This window comes from Varanus komodoensis, unplaced genomic scaffold (genome assembly GCF_004798865.1).
Source record: "Varanus komodoensis strain SLA01 unplaced genomic scaffold, ASM479886v1 scaffold1, whole genome shotgun sequence".
NCBI lineage: Eukaryota > Metazoa > Chordata > Lepidosauria > Squamata > Varanidae > Varanus > Varanus komodoensis.
In genome coordinates, this window is record NW_025335268.1 from 59,551,084 (window position 1) to 59,577,978 (window position 26,895).

Sequence of the window (26,895 nt, forward strand, 5' to 3'; positions counted from 1 at the left end):
TAGAACCCAGATCCTCTGAGTCCCATTTATCCCCCTTGGAGAGTTAGCCAGGTTAGTTTCTGTGGCCCAATGTCATAACAACTTTGTCCCTGAAATAAGCCGTCTTAGGCATTGTCAGTTGCAGTAAACATCATTTTAAATTACCAGGCCCCATATAGAGATGATCGTGGCCTAAGGAAACTACTCCTTCAGAGTGCAATCCTCTGCACGTTTAGACAGAAAGAAGTTTGACAAGTCCCAGAGAGCCCCGGCCTTATTTTGGTCTGATCATGCCCAAGACGACCCTAGGTGAGCCTTTCCCAAACGGGCGCCCTCTAGACGCGCTGGATCACAGAACCCCCCCCTCCCCCGCTGGCTGGGCATCATGGGAGCTGTGGTCCAACGCATCTGGAGGGCGTCCGGTTGAGAAAGCCTGTCCTAGACCCACTCGCATGGGATGGCCGTCCGGCAGGACTTCCGAGTGCGCACGTGCAGCGCTGTAAGGTGAGGCTGCCATCCCGGGCGAGCCGGCTCCCCCGTAGCTGGGGCAGCTCCCGGCCCTAGCGAGGGGCTTCCGCGGGAATCCTGCGCGGGAGCTGCCGCGCAAGCGGAATCAGTCCGACCGGACCGGACCGGACCGGAGCCGACGCGGCCGAGGCGCCCGCCCTGTTCAGCCTTTGGTCACAGCCGCACCTCGCCAACTCGCCTGACATCTTGCTCAGCAGCTCCGGAGATTTGAGGCGAGGCGGGAGAAAGGTGGCGACCGTGCTGGCGCCTTCCTGAAGGGGGAGCTAAGCGGCCTCCTCGGCCTCCCTCCTCGCCCCTCTTGCCTTTTGCCGGAAGTGGCAGCTCCTTGTCGGGGAGTGGGTGGGCCTTGCTGCCGCTGGGCTTTTGCACGCCGGCAGGAGGGAGGCTGAGCGGCGCCTTGCCCAGCCCACGTCTTCCTCTTCCTGCATCCCGCCCATCGCCGTCCGCGCCGCTGAAGCCTTCCTCTGCTTTCCCCTGTAACCCACCGTTACCAGCATGCAGGTTTTCCAGTACCCCGAGGTGTATCGCGACGACTCATCCGTGAGTACCCACCGGGGGTGCTGCAAACAGGACACGCCCGCCGCTGCTCCCCCTTTGCCCGGCTCTTTGCCTGCCATGCATGCCCAGCCCGGAGTCCTTTCAGATTCAGCCTTCTCTCTTTGGGACAGCTCCCTCGGCAGCCTTCCCTCTTCTTAGCGCTCTGTTAGGGAACTGTGATTCCCCGAAATGGGTAATCTCCTCCACCGTCCGAAGCTTCCTTTAACGCCGGTCTTTCCCCAAGCAGGTGCCCTCCAGATGATTGGGAATTTGACTCCTATCATCTCCAGTGAGCCTGGCAAGTGGGTGGAAAAGGTAGCAGTGGATATTGGAGGACATCAGCTTGGGAAGGCCATTTTATACAATACATGCCATCTTTGCTTAGCTCGGTGAACTCTGGAAGAAGTGAACTCTGGAACACAACTCTCATCATTCCCACTACAGCCAGTGGCCTGGTGTGATGAGAGTTGTATTTCAATAGCATGTTACGGAAACTCGGTTATTTTAAAGATTGTGGGAATAACATAGCTGTCCTGAAAGACTGAAGGGCTGTAGCCTTTGAATGCCCTCCTACACTACTTTGGGATGTTCCCAGTGGAAGGGTGAAGACAGTGTTTAGATATCCATATTTTCTGTCCACACTGAGCCTAGACAGTGTGGGAACTGCTGCAGACTATAATGATGATTGCTACTTCACATACTAACATTTTGCATCTGGAAACAATAGGGACTTGTTTGTGTTAGCAGAAAAAAACACTGTATGGAAAACTTAACATTATATATCAGAGTTTAGTAGTGACAATTACAGCCAAGCTGAAGTTGAAAAAGCTCTGTCATTCAAACAGGAGAAATGTTTTCAACAAGATACATTGGTTAGTAGCTCTGGGGCTTGTTTACAGGTTGTGGGACAGTTTGATTGTGTTTGTCCTGTAGGCATCTTTGTTTATTGCACTGATTCAACATTTGTGGTTTTGGGTTGTATACTTGGGGCTGGTGCACAGATAAATGTTACTACCTCACAGCATGAGACGTGCTTAGATTATATTGCTTGCTTCCTGTTCCAGTTCTATTAATTTGGAGCATAATCTATCTAGTTTGGCACTTCAGCTCTTTAATACTGATAAATGTCATATACTTATAGAAAAGGAAACAATGTCTTTGAGAATTTGAGAAATGTTGCACAATAGAAGCTCTCTTTATTTGCATTCTTTTTGCATTCTGCACACCTACCCAGATTTTAAGGCATTTAGCACCTGTCATACGGACCAGAGTTGTTGTCATGTGCCATCAAATTGTCCCCAACTTATGGTAGCCCTATGAATAAATGCCTTCCAAAATGTCCTGCCCTTGACAGCCCTACTCTACTTTTGAAAAGTCATGGCAGTGGTTTCTTTGTGGAATAGATTCATCTTATATTTGGTTTTCCTTTACTCTCCCTTCTGCTTTCCCTAGCATGATTGCCTTTTCACAATGCGCCTGAAATGTAGCAACTTATGTTTTGTCACTTTTGCTTCCAGGGAAAATTCTGGTTTGATTTGTTCTAAGACACACTTTTTGTCTTTCTGTCAGTCCGGGGTATTCACAAAGCTGTCCTGCAGTACCATGCTTCAAACAACAATTTTCTTCCTGTCAACTGTCTTCATTGTCCAGCTTATACCCATACATAATGATCAGGAATATGGATGTGGATGATCCTTGGCCTTGGTTGTCACTGAAACATCGTTATACTTGATTATCTTTTCATTGCTGCCCTTCTAGATTTCAGGCTTCTTCTAATTTCTTGCCTGCAGTCTTTGTTTGAATTGATGATTGAGCCAAGGTGTGCAAAATCTTTCACAATAAAAAAATCCTTCCTGAAGCAGCCTTTGAAATATTTTCATATCTTTCTCTTCTGCCACCTGAAACAGAAAATCATCTTTCCACTTTCTAATGGAGTACTACAGAAGTGCCTTCTCTTTTAAATACAAATTTTGTAACCTTGTTATTCCAATAATAGGTTTAATATCCGATTGAAAAATAGTGCTAACATAAGTTACATTCAGCTACTCTACCGCAATGTTAGAAAGATGAACATATGGGTGATAGATCAAAGCTTTCCTTAGAAGCAAAACTGACAAAACTGAAATTGCCTTCTCATAATGTGTCCAAAATATGACAGTCAAGTTAGGGAAAGTCAAAGGCAGAAGTAGAAAAAGAAGTTGAAATAAGAGGTGGATTCACTCCGCACAGGAAGCCACTGCCTTGGCTGTAGAACAGCTAAGCAGAGCTGTCATGGAGAGGACATTTTGGAGGGCAACCCATATTCATAGTGTTGCCATAAATTGGAGTCAACTTATTGCATAGAACAACCACAACTGCTGGAATGTTATTCACTTTGGTTGGAGCCTTGGGTTTCTGGAAAATCTTACCACGAACTAATGTATTGGTGTTATGCTATAGGTCTTTTATAATAACACAACATAATGTTAGCTCTATTATTTGATTGGACCCTTCCCTAGGAGTCTGAGAACAAGGAAGCCCTGAGCTGCAGAAATTCAGTTGTTGACTTTAGCTGAAGTGTTTGCCTAGTCTGTATGGAAGGTTTAAGATATCACAGCATCTTAGTCATGGCTTGATTTAACTTTTGTAAATAATTCTGTAGAAGTTATTCACTTACACTAATTACAAATATATATGTAATTTATATATTTTTATATAAATATATATTTATATATCACTTATGGCATATTGACAACTTGTATGAGAGCCAGATCTCCAGTTTACAAAAACTTTCCTGCTTGGTTATTTTATAAAAATACTTACCTGCTACATGTTTTAAATGGGCAGTTCACTAGTAACATCTGGTAATTTGAATTAGGGCTCAGGTGGAAGATGATGGCTCTTCTCTGGCACAAGTAAAGTTGTAATGGTGAGGAGAAAGTAGTGCTCCAGTTACCTTCAGTGTTCCATCTTCACATGTATTATAACTCAACTAATCCCCTATTATCACTACATCTTGTGGTAGTTTAATTGTGCACTGCACAAAAAAACTCCATTTTAATTGTCCTGTACCTTCCAGACTTTAGCTTCTCCCATCATTAGTCTCTCTAGTATTATGAGAAAGAGAGAAAAATACCTTCCTATTCACTTTCTCCATATTATTCCCCCCCCCATAACTTGGCATAATAATAGGCTGAAGAGCCCCAAATATTGGCAATTGTCTTCACAAGGGAATTTCTTGAACCTCCTGATAATTTTCTAAAATGTTCTCTTTCTGTAATATCCATTTGTAGTGGTGCAGTGACCAGAACTGTACACATTATGCAGAAACTATGACTATATGGTTGCACCATAGATTTGTATAAAGGAACCTTGGTACTGACAGCTTTATTTTCATTTCTCTTGCTAATGACTCCCAACATGAAATTTACCCTTTTCACATTAGCCATTTGTGTTTTCAATGGGGTATACACCACAATTCCAAGATTCATTTGGTGCCAGCTCATATCCCATCAATATAGATATAAAATTTTGTACCACTTTACTACATTTGTCTACACGAAACTGTGTTTGCCATTTTGTTGCATGTTCTCCCAGTTTGGAGAGATTTTGGAGAACTTCACTGTTCCTTGTTTTGTGTGTGTGTGTGTGGGGGGGCAACCTTAGAGCATTTGATGCCACCAGCAGATTTGGACGCCTCACTCACTGCTCACCGTTCATTTCAGATTATTTATGGACACTGGCCACAATGGTGGACCTCATTTTTTGCATCCTTCCATTGTGAAAACTGCTGATTTATTCCTCCCATCTGCTTTCTATACCAGTTCTCAATCCATAAGAGAGGAATATAAGATAGGAAAGGGACACTTGGTCACTAAAAGGATCACTAAGTACTCCATTCTCAGTAATGTTCCTACTCCAAATTACTATCCAGTGCTGTGAGTTTTTTCTTCTTCTTACTTGATTGTTCAATAACACCAGAGGTTAAGTGTTTCTGCCAACTTCTGCACAAGGTCTTCAAACTTTGCAGCAAATACACTTCTTTGGATTGGGACCCTAGTTATATATAATTAACTAATGTTGGGGGGAGGGGGGGAAGGAGAAAGAGGCTATTGGTTTTTTGTAAAATTGCTGGTTGAAATGACTTGCCTTCTTACTTGCATCATCCACTTTTCAGCAGACAACTGCACAATTTTTAAAACACTAAGTGATTGTAAAACAGACTTATTTTTCAACTTATTCAGGTGCAAGATTATCATGGCTGTAAAGTTAGCGACCCATATAACTGGCTTGAAGATCCTGATAGCGAACAAACAAAGGTAAGCCTCAGTTATAATTTTGGACATCTTGGCATAGATTACATTGCAAATTATAGGTGCAGATTATTGTACAAATTGATATTCTTTGCATAACAACCTTTTTCTTCAGGAGAAATGTTCAACCATCTTGTACAAATCCTCATTTTACATCATAATGTGATTTTAAAGAAAAACTACTAATCAGTGGTCACTGGCAGCTGCTAGAGGTGTTCACCTGTCTTAGGCTATCTGGTTTGGCCCAAGAGATTTATTTATTTATTATTTTAAAACATGAAATCAAAACCAAAACCCCAACAAAATACAAATAAAATGTTGGAATTTTCTTACCTAAAATGTAACTAGATTTATTACAGTGAATACATATGTATTATATCCTTTTCTATGTTTTAAATGTAGCAAGGCAGTAAAAAGTATCATATGATAATTTAAGTTAATTATATTTGTCCTTAATTTTATCTAAAACCCACTCATGCAAAAGTCAAAAGTTTCATCAAGTCCTTCACCCATTTGTGTTATTGCAGGTTACCATTTATTTTTCCAATGTGATAATGTAAGCCTTTTATCTTTTCAAAGTACGCAGAAAATCCATTTATGTTGGCCTTGCATTAAATTCCAAGAAATCAGTAGTTAAAATGAACATGCATATCTGTAAATATTAAAGAATTTTATAGGACAAAATTTATCCAAATTATTCCCTTCTTCCAAAAGGAAGCAGCCATTGGGCGTTGGGCTAAATCAGAGAAGTGTTAGGAGTTTTGCACCTTCAGCAATTAGCTGATTTCATCAGCTTCTTGTTGTGGTAACCAATATGCTCAAAACATAAAATTTTGCTGAATTAAATGTAACCTAAGATATCATTTCTGAAATAGATGCTAGCAAGGTATTCCATTGATTAGGCCAGGGGTCTCAAACTCAACTGACCTGGGGGCCGCTGGAAGTAGAGGCTGGGTGAGGCTGGGCCGCAGCAAGTATTCCACCCCCACGGTGGTGGTGGGCCGCTCATCCCGCGTCGCTCCCGCAGGCCGGCCCGGGCACCACCGGTGCTTTGAAGGCCGCAGGGCCCCTCCCCCATGCCCCACCCAGCCGGCAATTGGCCCGCGGGCCGCGAGCTTGAGACCCCTGGATTAGGCAAATTGCTTAAGTCCCCGTGTATAATATTTGTTCATTGATATTATGTATTTATAAACATTAACTGTGGACCACTGTAATTGTTCAGCCTTGATCAGACTCCCCAAGGCTGAAAGGGGATCTCTAAATGTAGCAGGGTTGAAAGTTTTGTTTGAATTAAGGTTCAACTGCATATATTACCATTCAGATGCAGCTGCAAAACCTATTTAGCACATATAATAGAATGGCAGAAAGCTATCATTGGGACCTAAATGTTGATCCAAAGTAAAAATCAACATTTAGGTCTGGGTTTCCCCCTAAGGTTAACTTTGCATGCCAAAAGCCGAATTGCAAGTGATGTGAAAGTGCATACTGCACCACTCTTACTGCCTGTATGTATATGCATGTGGAAAATCCAGTGTGCTACTGAGAGTTTGGGGGCCCTCCTCCTGGTTACCTCTGTCTGAAACTCCCTTGGAGGTGGCTGTTGGAGGAAGCTTCAGATGCAGATTGTAGTGGCTTGGTAGATTGACATTTAGAGAAGCATTCTGTCTGGTATTTTGGTCCCAAGCCATAAAAAGCTGTATAGGTTAAAGCCAGCATCTTATATTTGGCTCTGAAGCATATAGGCAGCCAATGCAAGAGGTCCAGAATTGGTGTTATATGTTTAGACCTTCTGATTCCAGTCACTAATCTGTCTGCTGCATTTTGCACAAGCAGCAGCCTGATGTTATTACTAACAGAGCATGGGTTACCGAAATCGGGTTATCCCTGTCTAGATAGGAATGTAGCTGGGCCACCTGAGTTGCAAGTGACAAATCCTTGAAAGCTGCTAACATTTTGTATTGATCAGGGGTGGGCAGGACATAGAAACATAGAAACAGAGCGAGTCAGAAGGGACCTCCTGGGCCATCTAGTCTGACCTCCGGCACTAGCCAGTTCTGCTCACGACATGCCCACCAGGTCGACATGCCCACCAGGATGTAGATTTCCAGACATTTTGAACTCCTGACATTTCTGATTATTGGCTGTCTTGGCAAGGGTTTGTAAGAGCTGAAGTCCAAAACATCAGGGAATCAACTTTTTTCTCAGCCTAATATAGACAGTTCTGAGTTTAATCTGATTCTGTATTATGCTAATTCCAAGAAATGGAGTTGGGAAGATCCCCTGTCTGAGTCCTTGTAGAGTTGCAGCTATTCAGTGCAGACATGCAAGAATGGGTTGGTTTGAAGGATAGTATTAGACAGCTTTTCATCTGTTCAGCTGCATTTTCTTTCTTCACTTCCACCATCTCCCATAAGATTATATATTCTGTTATGCTTTATTTACTTTTAGTATATTTCCATTTTTTGTGGTGTATTCTTTGTTGGCATTGAAAAAGTTTACTTCTAGTTTGTGCTTCTTTAACTCTTGATTCTGTTACTCTTGATTTAAGCAGTAAGAACTGACATTCTAACATCATTACCCAAGTTCTCCTAATATCATGTTCTATGAATTGGAAGCAGAAAAACACTATAATTAATGCAAATTGATGCATCCTACTCTCTTTACTTGTATGACAGGCTAAAGAGAATTATAGCAGAACTGCCTGTAGGACAAAGACGTGTTTAATATAAACACACCCTGATAATTGAAACAAGTTAGGTGAGCTGTGGGGAAAGCAAACAGAATCTGGTGTCAACAGTTATTAAAGAGAGTGTAGGCTGAGTCAGGGATTTAACATGATTTTTATAATCTATTGTAATTTCCCTTCCTATTCTTCACTGAATAAAAATTACACGTTATATATAATGAGGTTATATTGGCAAAGAACAGCAACTGTCAGGAGACATTATATCCAACCTTTACCAAATCACTGTATATTTGTAAGTCTGTGCAGAGAACTTATGTGAAGACCTGATTTACAAATGGTAATGATCCCCTGATGAAATACAGGGGCTCTCTCTACCCTCATCGTTCACGTGATAACAGAACATACAGCGCTATAGCTGGGTGTATTTTCAGTAAGTCCCCTTCTTTGTTGGACTTGACTAACATACTCTTTGCTGGCATCAGTGTCACATAACTAAAGAATCTGGTGGAATCCAGCCATATTCAGGGCTTCATAAGGATAAAGTGCACTTTAAAGGATAAAGTGCAGTAAAGCACTTATGTAAGACCTGTTTTAACTTTCTTCTGGAGTTGCCATGTTACATCCATGTCCTATTACTGTACAAATTGGTATTGTACACCAAAAATCAGCCTCAAAAAACTCCATGTGTAGTGACTATGTATAAAACATAGCACGGCCATATTCAGTATTCCTGAAGACTTGAACATGTTAGGTTTTGCTTAGTTTTCTTTCAAAAAGTTAATGCAGTTGCTCCACAAGAATCAATTCTAATTCCTACACAGCATGTGAGTAAAGAACAAAACAGGCATGTCCACATCCCACACAGTGTTCTTAACACACTTGTGGAGACATTGCCCAGATATTTGCTAGCCATAGTGGCCAATGCAGTTATCAAAGAACACTCCTCTTAACCATGGCCTGAGCCTGGCCTTCATTATAATCCACCCAGATTTGCTCTTCTCTAGTGTCAATTCTCTCTCCCTTCCCAGGTCAGCTGTATTTAGCATTCCCTTTGCCACAACATGAAGTAAGAGTCCCTTCACAACCAGGATTTTAAGTCCCTGATTTGCAAACTTTTACATCAGATACTGGTTGGTATTACCCAGTATTAGCACTGCTGCAGATATAATACAATACAAGCTGGGAAATTCAGTAGGTGCACATATGTTTTGATTAGTCTGAAATACAGTTGGGAAAGACATGGTTTGTACTTAAGAAAGAGAATATAGTTGGTTTAGACTAAAATCTTGCTATAAGTGCAGTGTTCCTAATGAACCTTGGTGCAGTTAATTGTCTTTTCTAAATGCATTAGAAATTGAGTTCTTTGGCTGATGTGTGAAGCTTCATTTTGTGTCTCACTGTTGTGCAAATATGTTTGATTGTAGCTTGTCCTTATCACTTCATTTGGGCCTTGAATCAGAACTGGGGAATTGTTGTTGTTAGTCGCAAAGTTGGACCCATGGTGACCTCATGGACAACATTCCTCCAGGCCTTCCTGTCCTCCGCCATCCCTCGGAGTCCACTTAAGCTCATGCCGACTGTTTCAGTGACTCCATCTAGAAACTAATAATTTGTTTTATAGCAGCTAATAATACCCCCTCCCAATCCCTTCATACTCTGTTTCTTTCCCTTCAAATCTACACTCCTTGACATCTGTTGTTATGGCATTTCAGATGTAATCTATGTAATTAGACATGTGTGTCCTTGGAAGTAAATCCTATTGAACTCAGTGGGACTTAGTTTCAGTATATTTTCATATGACTGAGTTAAAAGCCCTACTGGACACAGCAGGGCTTGCTTCCAGGTAAACATACAAGGAACAAGGCTGCACAGAAGCTAATATCCAATCTTCCTGTAATCATTCTTGCTTTTATTTCACAAGCTTTGAAAGAAACACTGAGTGATGTCCTTTACTAAAGCATGTATTCAGGTGTACCTTTCAAAACAGCAATCTGCTTTCACATTCCCCTCACCTTTAAAGCACTGCTTTACAGTTCATGCTACTGCTTCAGTGATGACTTTGTGATTTCTAATCCTCTCTCCTTATACCAGCCTTTCCCAGCCTGGCATCCCCCAGGTGTTTTAGACTTCAGCTCTTATCAGCCCAAGCTGTAATGGTCAGGAATGTTGGGAGTTGTCATTCCAAACATCTGGAGGGCATCAGGGTGGGGAAGGCTGGCTCACACAGATGTGTTTCATGTACATCAAGCAGTTGCTCAAGGTTTTTTTTCAGGGTTTAGATCAAAGAGTTTTTAAAATCTAATTATAGCTCATACCTCTGATGCCTACATGCAGTTTTAGACCCTTTAAGCCTCTCAGCTTGTTTTTGTTTTGTTTTTTGTTTTGTTTACCAAGTCTGGGTGTGGTGAACAAGTGGTAAAAGTGTGGCCTGCCTCAGGGGTAAAGGGGTTTCACGATGAAGATGTTTAAGCAAGTCCTTTGATGTGGTGTTAGAAAAACCAGTTGAAAAAGCTGCTTGATTGTCAATGAAAAGTGACTGACAACTTGTGGTAGGGCATATTTAGCTCCCATCGAGAATCAAGAAAAGCTGTTACAAAGAATAAGGCCTAGATCTCTTCTGGATCATCCCAGAGTACAGGACATGGAATAATGGGCTTAAATTAGAGGAAAAGAGTTTCTGGTTAGATATCAGGAAAGATGTCCTCACTGTCAGAGCAGTATGACAATGGAACCAATCAGCTAAGGAGGATGAGATGAAACTGGTTTTGGAATGATGCAGCCTGGGTGCTAGGACCCAAGAGGAGGTGGCAGTGGGAAGGATTAGCCAAAGGGCAGTTGTGGGGACAGAACAGCCCAACTCTGGGAACATTGAGGAGTTACAGCCCACGGAGAAGACATTGACTTGGGGAGTTTCTCCAGTGGAGATCCCCTGACCCTTAAGAAGCTGGACCAGGTGGCATGCTGCCCACCCCAGAGAGTAGCTCAGTTAGTAGCGCAAGAGTAGAGGCATGGTTGTTTTCACATTGCACCTTCTCCAGGCTTGAGACACAGAAGGGCTCCTAAGAAGAGCTTTGGGAAATGAATGGTAGATAGGGTTCAACACTCTACGTTGTGTGTGCTCAGAGACTTATGTTTAACAATAAAGGTTATTAAGCAAAGAAATGGTGGTGAGGCTGATACTGTTTGGAGGGGAAAACATGGATTGCAACACTGTGAATCTTTAAAAGACCCAAAAGTTAAACTATTGTAACAAGAGGTGCTGAAAGGAAAGGGAAACTAGTCAGGTTGTTTTTCTGCCCTGAAAATTGGGAAATCGGTTTAGTTTGGTTTTTTATTATGCTGTATGCCTGACAGAGTCCTTTACTGACATGAGGTGCCACATTCCTGAAACAAATGCATTGGGTTACACTCGGCTCTCCTTTGAGACTGTACCTACGAAGTACTATTTGGCATTACGAAATCTTGCTTTTACCATCAGGAATGGGTAATTTGTGGCCTTCTGGAAGTTTTGATGCGCAACTCCCATCTGCACTAACCACCATAACCAGTCATGAGGGATCATGGGAGTTCTAGCTCTCCAGAAGTTTTGGCCTGCATGTTGCCCACCTCTGATCTAGGTCATTTGCTACTGTTGCTTGATAATGACTATCTTTTATTTCTTCTGTCTTTTTTAGGCTTTTGTTGAGGCACAAAATAAGATAACGGTGCCTTTTCTTGAGCAGTGTACTGTCCGAGGGCTATTTAAAGAGAAGATGACTGATTTGTATGACTACCCCAAGTACAGTTGTCATTTCAGGAAAGGAAAAAGGTATGTAAGGAATTTTTGGGTGTGCATGCCAGTGGATCCTGATTGCATTTTATCAGCTCTTGGCTAGAAAGCTTGCTGTATTGGTGAGGATTGTCATTCGTGTCTTGTTCATTTACTAAGTGGCTCCCAGCACAGGAACATATATGCTGTATATCTTCCAATTAAATCTTAAGCCAGACAAATTAGATCCAAGCTTGCCAAGAAAATAGAACAATAGGAAGGAAAACACAGGGATGTTCCCCTGTTTTATTCTTTTTAATGGTTACTTTGTAAAGAAGATTTTTGTCACTTCCCTGGCTTTTCAGCCCAGTCATTCCCTTTGTATATATTGGTTCCAACACTGGAAGTAAAAAGACTTCCTTCTGAGTGACTGATTATAAAACAGAACTCATGTGGTGTGGAGGTTAGAGCGTGGAATTGAGACTCAGGAAGGCTGGGTTCTTGTCTCTGCTTAGGCCTGACTTTATGCCAGTCACTGGCCCTCAACCTAACATACCCTACAGTGTGGTTGTGAGGGTAAAATGGAGAGGAAATGGACTATGTAAACCACTTTAGACTCTTTGGAGGAAGGCAGGATATACATGTAACTAACAAACAAAACTGCTTTTACTTCTTTTGGGATCTCTTAAGGGCCAAACTGCAGTTTATATTTATTATATAAACCTGTAGCTATCCCTCCCTTCTTACATTATTATAAGTGATTTATTTCTTGCCTCCCTGGTGTGATTAGAAGTAAATTGCACATAAACATCCTGCACACCTAAAATGCTTAGGAAAATTGCTCATGTGTGAATGGGGACTCCTTTCCTAAGCTCTTTAACTGTGCTGGGCTGTGAGCATGTGTGCCAATTTTAGTTGCATTCTCATATGGCATTCCTGTTAAGAACCCAATGCATGCACTCTGCGTACTTTTAATGAATAAAAATAGAAAGGGAGGCATAGCTACGCACTAGTTTTGACCCAAGTGTAACAGCGAGAGGAAGGGGTGTTCTGTTTGTTAAATGACAACTGAAAGAGCCTAGATTTTCTCTGAGAGCCAAGCATCCCTTCTGTAAAGTATCCCATAGTGGTTTCCCTGGCAGTTATGAAGTCTGTGACAAAAGCGTTATTTCTTGAACACCTGTCACATTCATAGAATTTGTTGCAAGTACTTCTTGGGGTTTTGTCAAATAACTCTTGGACCCAGTACAAAGTTTTCTTTAGATGTTCTCTCTGTAAGTCAAACGGTTATAGCTATGATTGTGCAAAAATGAGATTTTGATGGCAGAACAGAATATCATAGAGCAAGTTCTGTACCTTTGATCCCATCTGTGGCTTTTAAAAACAGAACAGTGACCTGACACTTGAATATCAAGCCCTCCTAGGTATCCCGGTCCTAAGCTGTTTAGTGTTTTGTATAGCAATAATACAACCTTGAGAATGACTCAGTAACTAATACATGGTCCAGGAAGACCATGTTCAGTGGTATCAGAAGTGGTATCAGAAGCTGCCCAGACAGCACCAGCTATCAGCCAGAATAGAAATGAAATAAGTAATAATATCCAGAAGAAGTAATAGGGTCACATTCTGTCAAAGAAGATGATCCATGTACAGTCAAACCTGATTCCCTCCCCAAACCAGTTCTGACTCTAGACTGGAATGGATACAGATAATACCACTGCTTTGTTCAAGGTAGTAGTGGCCACACTATCTTGTAGTGTGTTCACCACTCCTCTGATTTTTCTGGTCAGTCCCCCATGGCTCACACAAGTAAGCCAAGAAGGGCAAAAGTCAAGAGAGCATGTGGTTACTTGTACATCCTTAAATTTCAAAACCTGAAACTGATCCCGCAAAACAGGCTAATGCAATGCACTGGACGCCTCAACAGACACTGCCTTAATAGCAATGCTCAAATCAGCCTGAAGGTACACGATTTTATCCTGAAAATGTCTTGCAAATTCTTCACAGTGGGCCTTGAAGGGTTCCAGTATTGTGTTCGTTAAGTTATTTGAAAGTGACCCCTGCAATGCTTGGATAAGCTCAGCTGGACAGCTACTCAAGGATGCAAAAGGAGGTGGCAAAGTAAGACCTCCCTGCTGCCATCACCACCATGCTGTAGGCATGATTATACACTCTTACGCATTCTTGATCCCCTTCATGATGGATCTTATGCCATTTAAGCTCCTGGCCTATTTCACCATCTGAAGATCCCCCAGTAAACCAGGGAGTTTTGGATTCCATGATGCTGAAAGGGTCATTCAGAGTGACCGTGACAATTGGCTGTCACATTTCACCATTCCATAGTGCAAGAGGGGGCTTGACTGCTCTGGCTGCTGAAAAATCACCCAGACTATTAGAAATTCCTGGACCCCCTAAGTTTTTGGTGGTTGGTCAACTTAATGCTCATTTAGACAGGAAAGAAGTCCTACAGCTTCTTCAGCCTCTGTCAAAATACACATAGGATTGCAAACTTTATCTTTGGCAAATGGAAGGCAAAGAACTCTTAGTGTTTCAATTAATTACATACTATGTTAATTGCAAAAGCTATTAAGTGTGTTAGTGCATGACTTTAATGTGACTTGATAACTTTGTTGTGACATCAATTTTAAGTATCTTTATTGATGAATTGTATATGAACTTTGAAATGGGCAGATCTGCATTTTACCATTCAAAGGCCACTTTCATGTATTATAAGTCTGTCACCACTTTTGAGATTGCTTTAAATGTTAAGTATAGTGCAAGTCTGTTTACAAAATTATCCAGGCAAACAAAAACCTTTATTTTCTCCTCCATGTGTTTTAGATATTTTCACTTTTATAATTCTGGACTTCAGAATCAGCGAGTATTATATGTACAAGATTCCTTGGATGCTGATGCAAAAGTGTTTCTTGACCCAAATAAGCTTTCTGATGATGGCACTGTGGCTTTGCGAGGTCAGTGTAACAGAATTTTCAGAATGTTTCACTTTGGACACCTGTGTAGGGTTTGCATAGTTTGAATTAAGCAGCTCTCTATGTAGATGTGCGCATGTGTATATCAGTGTCAGAAGTTGTGCAGCTTTTCAGTTTTAACTGTTGTGCTTATGTCGAAGGCAAAGCGGGAACATAATCCAAAGCAGGAAATAGAAATTGTCGGACTGCAAGAACCATCATCTTCACCCCAGCTATACAGGCTAGGCCGGATACAGTTGTCACGACCCATTGAGAGTCACCCGTACCCCAGACCTGATCTAAAGGAAAATGCTGTTGTTAATGTGAACAAGTAATGAATGGAATATTTTTAATCTGCAGGTTATGCTTTCAGTGAAGATGGTGAATATTTTGCATATGGCTTGAGTTCCAGTGGGTCAGACTGGGTAACAATAAAATTTATGAAGGTTGATGGTGCCGAGGAACTTCCAGACACACTGGAGATGGTAAAATTCAGTTGCATGGCTTGGACTCACGATGGCAAGGGCATGTTCTACAACAGCTACCCAAAGCAAGATGGCAAAAGTGATGGTGAGTGGCATACACTACTCAGTCATGAACAAGTATATCCTAGCTGCAGGCCTCTGTCACCTTCATCAGCTTCCCCTCAAGTCATTACATTACTGTTACTATCTTGATTACATTGCATCTATATGCCACCTTTCTCCTCTTGCAAGGAAGCCAAGGAGTCTTAAATAGTTCTCCTCCACTCCATTTTTATCTTCACAACAACAAACCTGTGAGGTAGGTTAGGCTAAGAGTCGATGGCTGGCCCAAAGCCACCCATTGAGCTTCACAGAGGGTGAAGGTTAGAAACCAGATCTCCCAGGTTGCCAGTCCAGCAGTCACCACCACACCGTCTTGGTTCTTGTAGTGACTTGTCTTCATTTTGTGAATATTGCTGTTTCTTTTGGGAGCTATGTCTCCCAGTGCCTTGGCTTCTCTTTTCATTCCCTCCTCCAAACTGGCCAGCACAGCTTCTTTTTCTAAAACAACTGGATGGTTTGAAGTTCCACTCAAAGTTCCATGTTGCTCATTTGTAATCTCTTTATGGTTGAAAGCTAAATTAAATAATAGTAACCTAGTGTATGCTAAAAAATACAAAATACATATAACATAAGCAAAAATTATGCTAAAAAGAATGATCCTTGTTGACATTACACAGTCTTCTTGGTGGTATGTCCATCAAAATGTTGAATGTTGTGCAGTATAAACTTTTGTTACTTCACCAAAAAATAGCTTCTAATCTGTGAAAGTGTGAAACTTTATACTAGTGCAAAGACAAAGAAATTTTGAAATGTACCTTATGTACATATAATTAAATATACTGATTGCCCCAGGCACTGAGACGTCAACCAACCTGCACCAGAAGTTATGCTATCATGTCCTGGGAACTGACCAGTCAAAGGATGTTTTATGTGCTGAATTTCCTCATGAGCCAAAATGGATGGGAAGAGCCGAGGTAGGATGCATTTCATTTTGTTTTTAATGTGAAGAGACTGATACACTGCATGAATGTATTGCTCTGAATTTCTTTGGATTAATGGTGGTGCCATATTATTGGTTTCAGTAAGAATACTGCTGTTTTGAGGACGTGAACAACTGTGGAAAACTTCTAGATTTCAATATTTCTCAAAGTGTGTTTGCCTGTTGCATCATTCTTAGCCCATCGTCTTTTTATCTGCTATGTTCTTGGCACTTCTTTTTATAAAAATTGGAGAGTGATGGACCACAATCAAGTCTCTTTGTTGTGCAGGGGAACACATACATACTTGGTTTTTAAAATAACATGGTTTGTTTTGTTAACAAAAAAATCTTAATCCTGTTACTGCCATCAATATTTGTGAACATATTTGCTTTCTTTTAAGAGAAAGAAGAGAAGAGATAGAATCTCAGATATTAGTTTTGTGCCTTTTAAGTGTCCTTTCTGGTTTCACAAGATGGGAAGCACTTTTCAAATGGTGTAAAATATTAGCAGAATAGGCACTTCTTACCACCTTGGCTCTGCTGTTACTTTGACTGGGATAAATGCTAGCTTATCCGCCTCTCGCATTTGTGTTGCACCACCCTCAGGGCAATGTATATATGTGGTGTTGTACACTTGTTAGTCACAGAAAGCCCTGTCAGATGAGTTGGGTGAGAAGGTAATTGGCCAAACCTTGGAAGAACTGTTCAAACCCAGGAGCAGTACCACATATTTGAAAGAAACATATTTTTGCTTCCTGAAGTGAGGACAAAGTGTAGTTGACATTCACAGTGATTTGAAATTAGCAACCCTGATTCACCCAAAGCCCAGAAACTTGCATATGAGCATATAAGTTGCAGGAAAGAGTGCTGTACAAGCATTTCTCCATTCATGTCATCCTGGCTGAAAACCCAGCTTTTACTCGCTACATCTCTTTACATTTTATTCGCTTTATGGGAAATGGTTGTTGGTGTCAGGACTGTGCATTGTCCCATGGTGTGATCTGGCTGTACATGCAGAGGCACTCTAGCGCTTTTCTGATGGGAACCACCACTGCTGGCTAACCTGTTGTATCACCATCCAAGGCTGATACACACAGTAGATAAATGGCAAGAGATGGAAATGGGGATAGTCCCTGGGAGTGGCTGATGCAATTTGAGCCTGTGGTTCAGCTGCCATCTCCATCTGTGGCATGCACCTTGTGTTAGTAAAAGCAGTTAGGTTTTAAACTTCTGGCTAGGAAAGCTGATGGGTTGGGGAGAAGGACTGGTGGTGGTTTCATGGTGGTCCAATGAACACGGAATGGTTAGCCACCTGCCTTTCCCCTTTGAACTCTCTAAAGGTGCAATCCTATGCATATTTCAGGAAGAAAAAAAGCCCTACAGTTCCCTCTGTCAAGCAGAGCTGACCTGCGAGTGAGGGTGAGGAATCTCAGGGCCATACTGCCCTCAGTACAGAGTCCTGATGCAGCCGTCTGGGGTCCCCATGTGACCACCCCCCTTTCCCACAATACCAATTGTTCAGTGGTTTCCCAACTATTGAACATTTTTTCCCTATTCCGAGAGGTCACACTGCCTGTCCTAAGAGTTAGCTACTGGAAGGAAAAACATTTAGCTCTGGCATGCAGGAGGCTTTTTCCCACATTCTTGTCTTTCTGCTTCCCCCACTGCCCCCCTCCCCATAGAATGGGGCCCCTGAGAACCAGGGTGGGGCAGTCGTGATCTAGTTTCCAGAGTAGGTAGGCAGGCAGCTCACAGAGCCAGTTGTATCACTGCTGCCAGGATAACATGAAGTGGCACTGTGGTGTAGGGAATGCGGGTTTGACTGGGGTTGAGGAGACCCAGCTTGAGCCCTCACCTGGCCAAGAAGGTTCCTGGGTGACTAATTCTCAGTTTTGTTGTTGTGAGGATAAAATGGAAAGAAGGATCATGTACACTACCTTAGGCTCCTTGAAGACAGAATTTAAATGTAATGGATAAATAAAACGGAGGAAGGAAAGAGAATGTATGTTCTCCTGACGTCCTTGGAGAAATGGCAAGATATAAATATGAACAGATGCATAAAATAAATCAAGCTTTGCCTGCCCTAATGCTTTCTTTTTAACCTCGCCTTGTAAAAGTATTGTGGTGGGGGGAGAGGGGAGAAGAGAAACCTGAATAACCTAATCAAATAACATAACAAAAGAGCCATTCCTTTAGCCCTTAGCCAAGGTATTTCTCCAGCTCTGTTCTCAACATAAGATGTGTATGTTTGTATCTGTTCTGATCAGAAACAGAATGACGATGGATGGTCCTGGCTTTTTCCTGTGTGCAGTAGCTGATGTGGACAGAGTTTAGGCTGCAAGTAGAGAGAAAGCGGTTGAGATGGTGCCCAGAAGAGGGCGCTGTGGCATGCTGTTTCATGCTGTGGTGTGTAAATTAAGTGATGTGAAAAGCCTTGGACATTTGAAATGGTCTTGTAATTGCTGCTGTTTTCAGTCAAGTTCACATTCTTGGAGTAATGTCAGAAATAAAATGGGGGGGGCAGAAATATTTTTAGGAATTGATTCCTTCTCTCCCCTCTGCATTTTTCAAATAACACAGCAAAAAAGTAGAAATATAAATGGGGTACTTTGCATCAGAAATCCATTTTAATGTCTAAAACCATAATCACTTCAGCTGCGCAAGAACTTGGCCTTGAAGTGATCATCTAAGAGTTCTTTGTAGTTCTGTTTGAATATTAAAGTGACAAAATAATATGAGATAGATTGAAGCAATATCCACGTTGCAGTGTGCTGAGGAATTGGTGAGAGTTGCCGTCTTGGGCAATGACTATATGAGTTGAAAGTGATGCAATAGAATCTTCACAAATGGTCTGAATGGAATGTAAATGAAATAAGCAGCATGGGATCTCTGCAGGCTGTCTCCTGGGGAAAGTGGAAGGACAACTCTGCCAATACCTAAACCCTCCAGTCGTTCTGGAGTCGGGTAACACCATACTGTCAAGACACAGAGAATGAATGAGAAGACATCTTGAGAGGCAGAGAAACGAAAGGACAAGAAACTCAGAGGCTGTCTCCATCTCTGGCAGTGCTCCTGTGCTAGTGAAAAGGATCTGGGTCTTAAGCTTTATGCTAGGAAACTTGATGAGTTGTGGGAAGGACATGATGGGTTGACTGATGGTAGTCCAATGGTCCACCATCTTCCCAGGCCTTTAGGATAAGGGACAGTACTCCAGGCTCAAAGAGCATGACTTCTGAGTAGGCAGGCAGCTCAGCATCTTCCCTTTGGAATCTCATGGCTGGGTGTGCTGCCTAACATAGCTGAAACTGGCCTCTTTGGAAGGAGCATGCAGTGTGGGAGTATGATCCTGTTTCCAGATAAACACTCCCGTTTTATTTGATTGTTTTATGTGACAAATGCTATTTTCCTGTTGAAAAGTACATTAGTGTTAAAGTAGAAACAAGGATAAGTGGTTGTGTTTGGGTTAATGGTTCCAATAAATACATTAAGGCTGCAATCCCATACTCACTTACCTGGGAGTCAGCCCCATTTTACTTACAAGTTTTACTTCTGAGTAGACAGATATAGGATTGCAATGTAACTATGACAGATGCAGGAGCTGACAGATGTACTGGTGGAAGTGTAAACCTGGCAAGAAGTCTGACTAGCTGTAATAGTTAGAAAGTGCACAGAGGTTTTAGGTTTATGCACGTGTATTCAGATGTGATCAATTCATTACATAAACAGATACAAGATTTTTGTAAAATAGCGTATTAACTGTGCGCACTAAAAAATTTACAAGATTTTTGTAAAATAGCTTACTAACTGTGTGCACTAGAGAACTCTTGAGTCATAAGGGACAAAGTCCTCCGCTATATTTTAAATCTCAAGAGAATATATTTGCACACTATATAATGAAAGGGTTGGAGAAAAGAGTATAACTAATTACAGTTCTTCTGTTAAATTAAATATAGAATTTAATCCTTGATCATTTAATCTTCCATCTCAGTCTAGTTACATCTAATTTGAACCTTGGTTGAGTCTGAAGATAGGTGTCCCTGGCTTTGCACTGTGAACAAAATTGCTTTCAGAGCAATTACAGTCGCAGAGACAGCTATTTCTGCATTATCTCCGGTGTCCTGTTTTCCCCTCAGTCATTAAAATTTTATTGAAATTTTTCAAAAGAAGAGGTCTGGGCGGAAAGCCATTTTAAGATGGATTGTCATGGAAGGAAGGAGATATATAAATCTAATAAAATATTAGCAAGAATTAATTTTAATTTCAGTGACTTCAGTTGAGTAAAAGGAGACATTTTGCTGCCAAGAACACATTTTTATTGAAGTGGTTTTGCTTTGGAATTCCCCAGCACCATCTGCCAGGACTCACTTGTCTCTCTTTTCTCTTCGTTTTGAACCTAACTCTTTGGGCATACGAAACAGTAGTTCACCATCCTGCTTTCATATGCATGACTTGGGGTCTGCTTGCCTCCAGTTTTCTGCCCTTTTCAATATATTTCATTGCTTTCCAACATGCTAGTGGGGCTCGTGTTTGGGCTGCTTCATTTAACAGCCTGTTATTGAAATATTTTGTGTGTGACACAGTTAACATCAACCTTAAACTGGTGATGATTCCACATAAAAGAAAGCACCTATCTAGCAACAGAACCAGTTTCTGAATTTTATCACATATGACAACTTTGCCTTATTGAAGTAAGAAAGGCATTTTGCTGGCCAGCAGACAGTAGGTGGAGTGTGGAAGAGTGGGTGGCAAAGCATCTATAAATGCTAAACAGTGTTTTATTTAACCCATCATTTGTTACCACACTCAGGTCTTGTTTGGCAGCCAGTCAAAACAAGCCATGGTTTGTTTTCTTCATCCCTGAGTTGTTCTTACTCTCTTCCACCCTACATGCCTTTGTGGCACTGTAATACTGGCATGTAGTATGATGGCTAGTATTTTACTGCTCTCGCATTCTACCTCTGCAGCCTGATGTAGTGACTACTGAACAACCCTTTCCTCTGGGTTAATCCCTAGCGTAAACCAGTGGTTTTCAACCTTTTTACAGTTGTGGGCCGGCAAAATTAGGAAAATAATTTCAGGGACCGCTGAAGCAGAAATAAAAAGCATTACATACATAATATAGTATTTTATGTATTAGTATTTAAATATAGTACCAAAAAAGAAATTTCTCTAAAATAACCGGAAGCTGAGCAGCAAAAAATGCTAATAAAAGAATATAATATAGAAATTAAATGTAATTGAATGCAACTGAAATTTTTAGAGAGCAATATGTAATTCAAATAAGGCTACTGCAAAATCTGCTGTTGCTTCTTTTCAAGAATACAGTGGTACCTTGGCTCACAAATGTCTCAGTTCACGACCAAATCAGGTCGCAAACAAAAATTTCATAAAAATTTTGACTCAGGTTGCGAACTCCACATTGGGTGACAACCGCAATCGCAGCCATCTACCCCCCCCCCCACCCCGAGTGGGGAGATGGCCATGATCGTGCTGGGGGCGAAGAGAGAGATGGCCGAGATTGTGCCCATCTTTCCTGCATGAGTGTACCCGTGATTGCACCTGTCTTTCCTGCAGGAGCGCAACTGCGATCTTAGCCATCCCCCCCCCCCAGCAGGATCGCGTCCGTCTCTCCCCCCAGCACACCGACATTCGAGCCTATCTCTCCCCCCAAGCACGTCCGCGCTTGTCCCTGTCCCTCCACCCCAGCGCGCTGGGATGACGGGCATGTGCAGGGATGACGGGCACGATCACAGTCGTGCTGGGGGGGGGCGGGGAGATGGCCACACTTGTGCTCGGGGTGGGGGGAGAGAGGTGGCCACGATCTTTGTTGTTCTTTGTCACTTTGATTCACATTTTTCTGTTTAAAAAAATAGTTACAGAACGGATTTACCTTATTTACATTGACCCTTATGGGGAAATTTGACTTGGCTCATGACCAGTTTGGGTCACGACCAGAGTCCTGGAACGGATTAAGTTCGCGAGCCAAGGTACCACTGTACTTGATCAAAATTTTACAATAGCAAAATACAAAATAATATAAATGTAATACTGTACTCATAGCAAATACAAATTCAAATACAATATCAACAGCAGAGCAATACAAAATCAATTGAAGTTACTCAGTACAATAAAATTCATAATGTTAAATAGAGTGATCCCCCCCTCAAACCCCAATACATACCAGGACAGACTGGCTGAGAAAACACTCTTAGCACAAGCCTGCCTCAGCGTTTCCCTTTCCAGCAAAAAACACAGTAGAGAAAGAAAAGATGGTCTTGGGTCCCCAGCCAGAGGGCAGACCCAGCGTGGTGCGGCTCCTTTCTGGTTCCCATTAACCTGCCTCTCCCCTCCCTGGGGAGGAATCTGCAGTGAGAGCCCAGCGCTGGTCTGTAGCCAACGAAATGTCCCTGATGTACATGTACACAACAGCAGCTCTTTCACGGACTGGCAGGAAATGCCAGAGGACTGGTGGTTGAAAACCACTGGCTTAAATAACCCAGAGTTCAGAATAAACAAGACATTGATTCTCTTTCCAGGTTGTTTATTTATTTATTTAAAACATTTTTATGTCGCCCCCGTCGCAACAAAGCCTCGGGGTGGCTTACAACAAAAACAAAGTTATACAATAACAATATTAAAACCCTGTGCATCTTGGCTTAAAAATTTTTAAATCCTACAAATAGCCACTAAATTAACACTTAAAATAAGTTTTAAATAAAAAGGTCTTAGCCTGGCGCCAAAAAACAAATAATGATGGCGCCAGGCGGGCCTCTCTGGGGAGCGCATTCCATAGGTGGGGTGCCACCACAGAGAAGACCCTCCTCTGGGTACTCACCCTCCTAATATCATTCACAGAGGGTTCCTGGAGAAGGGCATCTGTTGCTGATCTCAGGGGGCGGGAGGGCATATATGGGCACAAGCGTTACTTTAGATACTCAGGACCCAAGCCTTTGAGGGCTTTTATAGGTCATAACCAACACCTTGAATTGGGCCCGGACTTCAATCGGGAGCCAGTGGAGCTGACGGAGAACTGGGGTTATATGAGAACAACGCCCAGTCCGCGTCAGCAGCCTGGCAGCTCTATTCTGCACCAACTGAAGTATCTGGACCATGTTCAAGGGTAGCCCCACGTAGAGCGCGTTGCAGAAATCTAATCAGGAAGTTACCAATGCATGTGTCACTGTCGCCAGGCAGTCGTTCTCCAGGAAGGGACGCGGCTGATGGATCAGCCGATTGTTCCTGGCCAGGAAACCTTGGTTTGGTCATATGGCTGCATGAACACATCACGACAGCCAAGAATGCAACAACCCATAATCATGGGTTAGCCTTATGTGCAAATTAGGAACCTTTCTGTAAATTGAGAGATAGGGAAGGCCCTGGGGAAAAAATGAAAACATTGAGAGGGAAACAATTATTCCCCAGCCTCCATTTGTTTTAGAAATCTGAGTTTTTTTTCTCCAGGACTTTCTGTCTCTGCTGCGGGAGAGGCATTAATACTCTCCCTTAGTTTGTGTTCAGTATATATATGAAGATGTAATTTTTGAATGCAGCAGTCAATAATATTTTGCCTCCGTATGTTGGAATTCCTTTAAGTTTCCAAACTCTTGTTGGAAAGGCAGCTCTAGAAATGAAAACAGATCTAATTGTGTGTTGTTGTGCTGGGGAATTAGATTAGGGATGTATTCTGAGAATAACATTAAGCAAACTATTACAATTTGTTTGCTAGTCCAGCAGGGACTGCTGAAGACAAAAGCTCATTAGATGTGCTCAGCTTTCTGCAGTGAGAGACAGCGGGTCTTGCTCACGAAGTTCCCCCAAAGGAAAAAAAAAGTTTCACAATTTATTTTGCTCTGACAAAATTCATTATCAAAGGCTAGATACATTAACCACTTTTAAAATTTGTAGAACACATGCTTTGCATATAAAAATTCCCAGACCCAAGAACAAACCCAGGGATACAACCCTGGTTTGTTGGGGAAGAGAGGATAAATGCAATGTACTGAAGTTCTTGTAATTATTTCAGTGTTGGAGTGTATGTACACTACCTGAAGATTGATACTTATTTGGATCTTTGGTCTCCTTTTGTTAAAGTTTATATATGGGTCTTAGAAAGCTATATTTGTTACAAATATACACATAAGCCCACACATATATTTCTTATATATGTATTGAAATTAATATAGTCAAATATGTGTAGCTAGCTTTTCCTTTCCTTTTTTCTGAAACTTTATAATAAAAAAGTTACAGTTTCTTGTGTATTCTCAATAAACCATCCCAGTAGTTATGAACTACAATACAAGGAACAATGACCCACAGACTGATCATTTTGTGGATCAAGGATCCTCAAATTTCTGGAATAGGTTGTTCTAAATTTTATGAACCATATTGATGCAAGCACTTTGCAAGGCAAGGCCCCAGTTCATACTTAATCATACCCTAGATGTTTTGGGATTTGTTTGTTTTTGTTTTAAACCTGGTTTATTACTGGTGAGCCAGCCAAGTATTGTATATGACGTAATTAACCCCACTTGGCTCCTTGTGTCAGTAGGAGGAGCAAAACATGCCAGGGATAGTCCAGCCATGGCTTGCTTAGCATTCTGTCTGGAACCTGAACTGTGGCTTTTCTCTTTCTGATAAGCAAGACCTGTAATCCTGTAAGACCTGCTGACAGCTACAAGGCTGATATTTACAATCTTGGAAGGATAAACACTTACCTGCATGTGGATTTTGCTTTGTGCAGACTGAGGAGCAAGCTAGTGGTGACATCAGATGCATGTATCTTTGCATTTAATTTGCACTTTAAAAATTCAAGTCATAGTTGGAGGGACACCATTATTAGGATTACAGCAATTGGGAGAGGAGTCAAATCTGTTCTCCTTCCTTATGTGTCACCAGTGGAGAATTTCCTTCCAGTGCAAACAGCAGCTTCGAACTAGGACTTTGCTGTAATTATCACCTCCGCCCCTTCTGCCCTGCATGCAGCAGCTGCTGTTTGGATTTTAAAAGAAAGATTTGATCAGAATATTATCAGTATTTGAGGTAAGAATGCAGAATCTCAGGGTCAGGGGCAAATACCTTTTAGACATTCAGTCTAGTCCTCTGGGGCTTCCCTTTGCCTGGTCCCCTGCCCTTTCCTCCAACTACCAATTGTCTGTGCAGGTTTTCCTCCCATTCTAAAAGGTCAAATGCTTCTCCTAAACCTTAATTACTGACAGCTAGAGCTTTAAGCTGCAATATGCTGGAATTTTTGGTGCATTTTTTGCCCAACCTGTTTTTGTCTTTGATGTTGCCCATCGCTGGAATATAGCCCCTGAGAGCTTCTGTGAATGGACTTTGCTACTCCAGCTGAAAGAGATTTTATACCAGTAATTTAAATATTCAAATATGTAAGTTCAAAAAAACCACAAACAAAAATCCCCTACCCAGATACCTACAGAGAGAAAGGGAGGGGAGAATAGGACAGAATATAAAAACTGCACTTCACTGATCTTTGATAAATTTTCATTTGAGTAGTGGTATAATTAATTTAGGATGCTTTCTGTAGAGTAGTTATGCTCAGTAAAGATCTGTCACTATAATTTTTGACCCTGTCTACTGTCACCTTGCATTTTGCATAACGTTTGGTAAGCGTGACTAGCCGCATAGATGAGATGGGAGGAACTTTTTTCCCCAGTTGCTTTAATTAAAGATAGGTAGGGTTTATCAGAATAATGTTGTGTCATAACTCTGAATTCAAAATTTATTGACTCTGTGTCTGAACAGTAGAATTAACTCAAAGGATCCTCCTTCTCCATTCCATTGTTTTGCCATTTTAGGAAGCCATTCCCATATGTCAATCAAATATAGAATACATCAGTATTTAGTACATTTTGAATGCTTGTCTCCTGTTTGAGTTTTGCAGTATGCTTTTTTCTTAGAAAAAAACCTTTTGAGGGACTGATTTGATAAGAGATCATTTTTGTGTTGTCCTAATTTTGAAATTGCAGGTATCCGATGATGGAGAATATGCTTTGCTCTCCATACGGGAAGGCTGTGATCCAGTGAACAGACTCTGGTACTGTAATCTGCAGAAGGAATCAAATGGTATATCGGGTAAGTGCTTTATAGTTCATGTCAAGGAAAAGTGCTTTATTTTAACAATAGTGCAAACTTCTCTTTAGCATTTAGGTATACATAGTGCTTATAGTTCCAAACATGGATATGTGTCTGGCTGCTGCTAGGGGTCCCCCCAGATTCCCTGCCAGTCACTGTTTGGTAAATTGAGCAAAGGGAAAACTTGTACATTCCTCCATTATATTGTATTTGGGGCACCTTTCCCAAACAAAGCTGCATTCCAAGTTGCTAATTGGGTTAGTGTGTGATCAAAAATCTAAACAAGTGGTAACATTTTCAGACAAATGTAAATATTTGTGTCAAAAATCTAAGGAGTGGGAAGCCCTTACACACAGTTTCCTTCATTGATAAAAGAAATGTACTTTTGGAAATCCAGTGTTGCAAATGTGTACTTCTGCTTGTGCATGGGGACTTTCTGCCTGTCCTACCCATTTTCTCCAGTCTGCTCCAGAAGGTCCCTCAAACCCTCAATATGATTTGTGGGCATGCACAGGGCTGCAAAGATGAAAGTTCCCCCTCCCCATTGCACTGGCATAA

The 26,895-nt window shown here is 41.6% G+C and overlaps 1 protein-coding gene across 1 annotated transcript in view; it reads left to right on the top strand.

The window, feature by feature from the left end:
- The first annotated feature begins 892 nt into the window (after positions 1–892).
- Positions 893–26,895, top strand: part of LOC123021930 (prolyl endopeptidase) — a 72,506-nt gene continuing 46,503 nt past the window's right edge. The window contains exons 1-7 of the mRNA XM_044427192.1: positions 893–1,047; positions 5,268–5,342; positions 11,697–11,830; positions 14,612–14,742; positions 15,100–15,309; positions 16,119–16,240; positions 26,232–26,337. Coding sequence (XP_044283127.1) covers positions 1,003–1,047; positions 5,268–5,342; positions 11,697–11,830; positions 14,612–14,742; positions 15,100–15,309; positions 16,119–16,240; positions 26,232–26,337 — 823 coding nt within the window. The 5' untranslated portion in view covers positions 893–1,002. The remainder of the gene's footprint in view (positions 1,048–5,267; positions 5,343–11,696; positions 11,831–14,611; positions 14,743–15,099; positions 15,310–16,118; positions 16,241–26,231; positions 26,338–26,895) is intronic.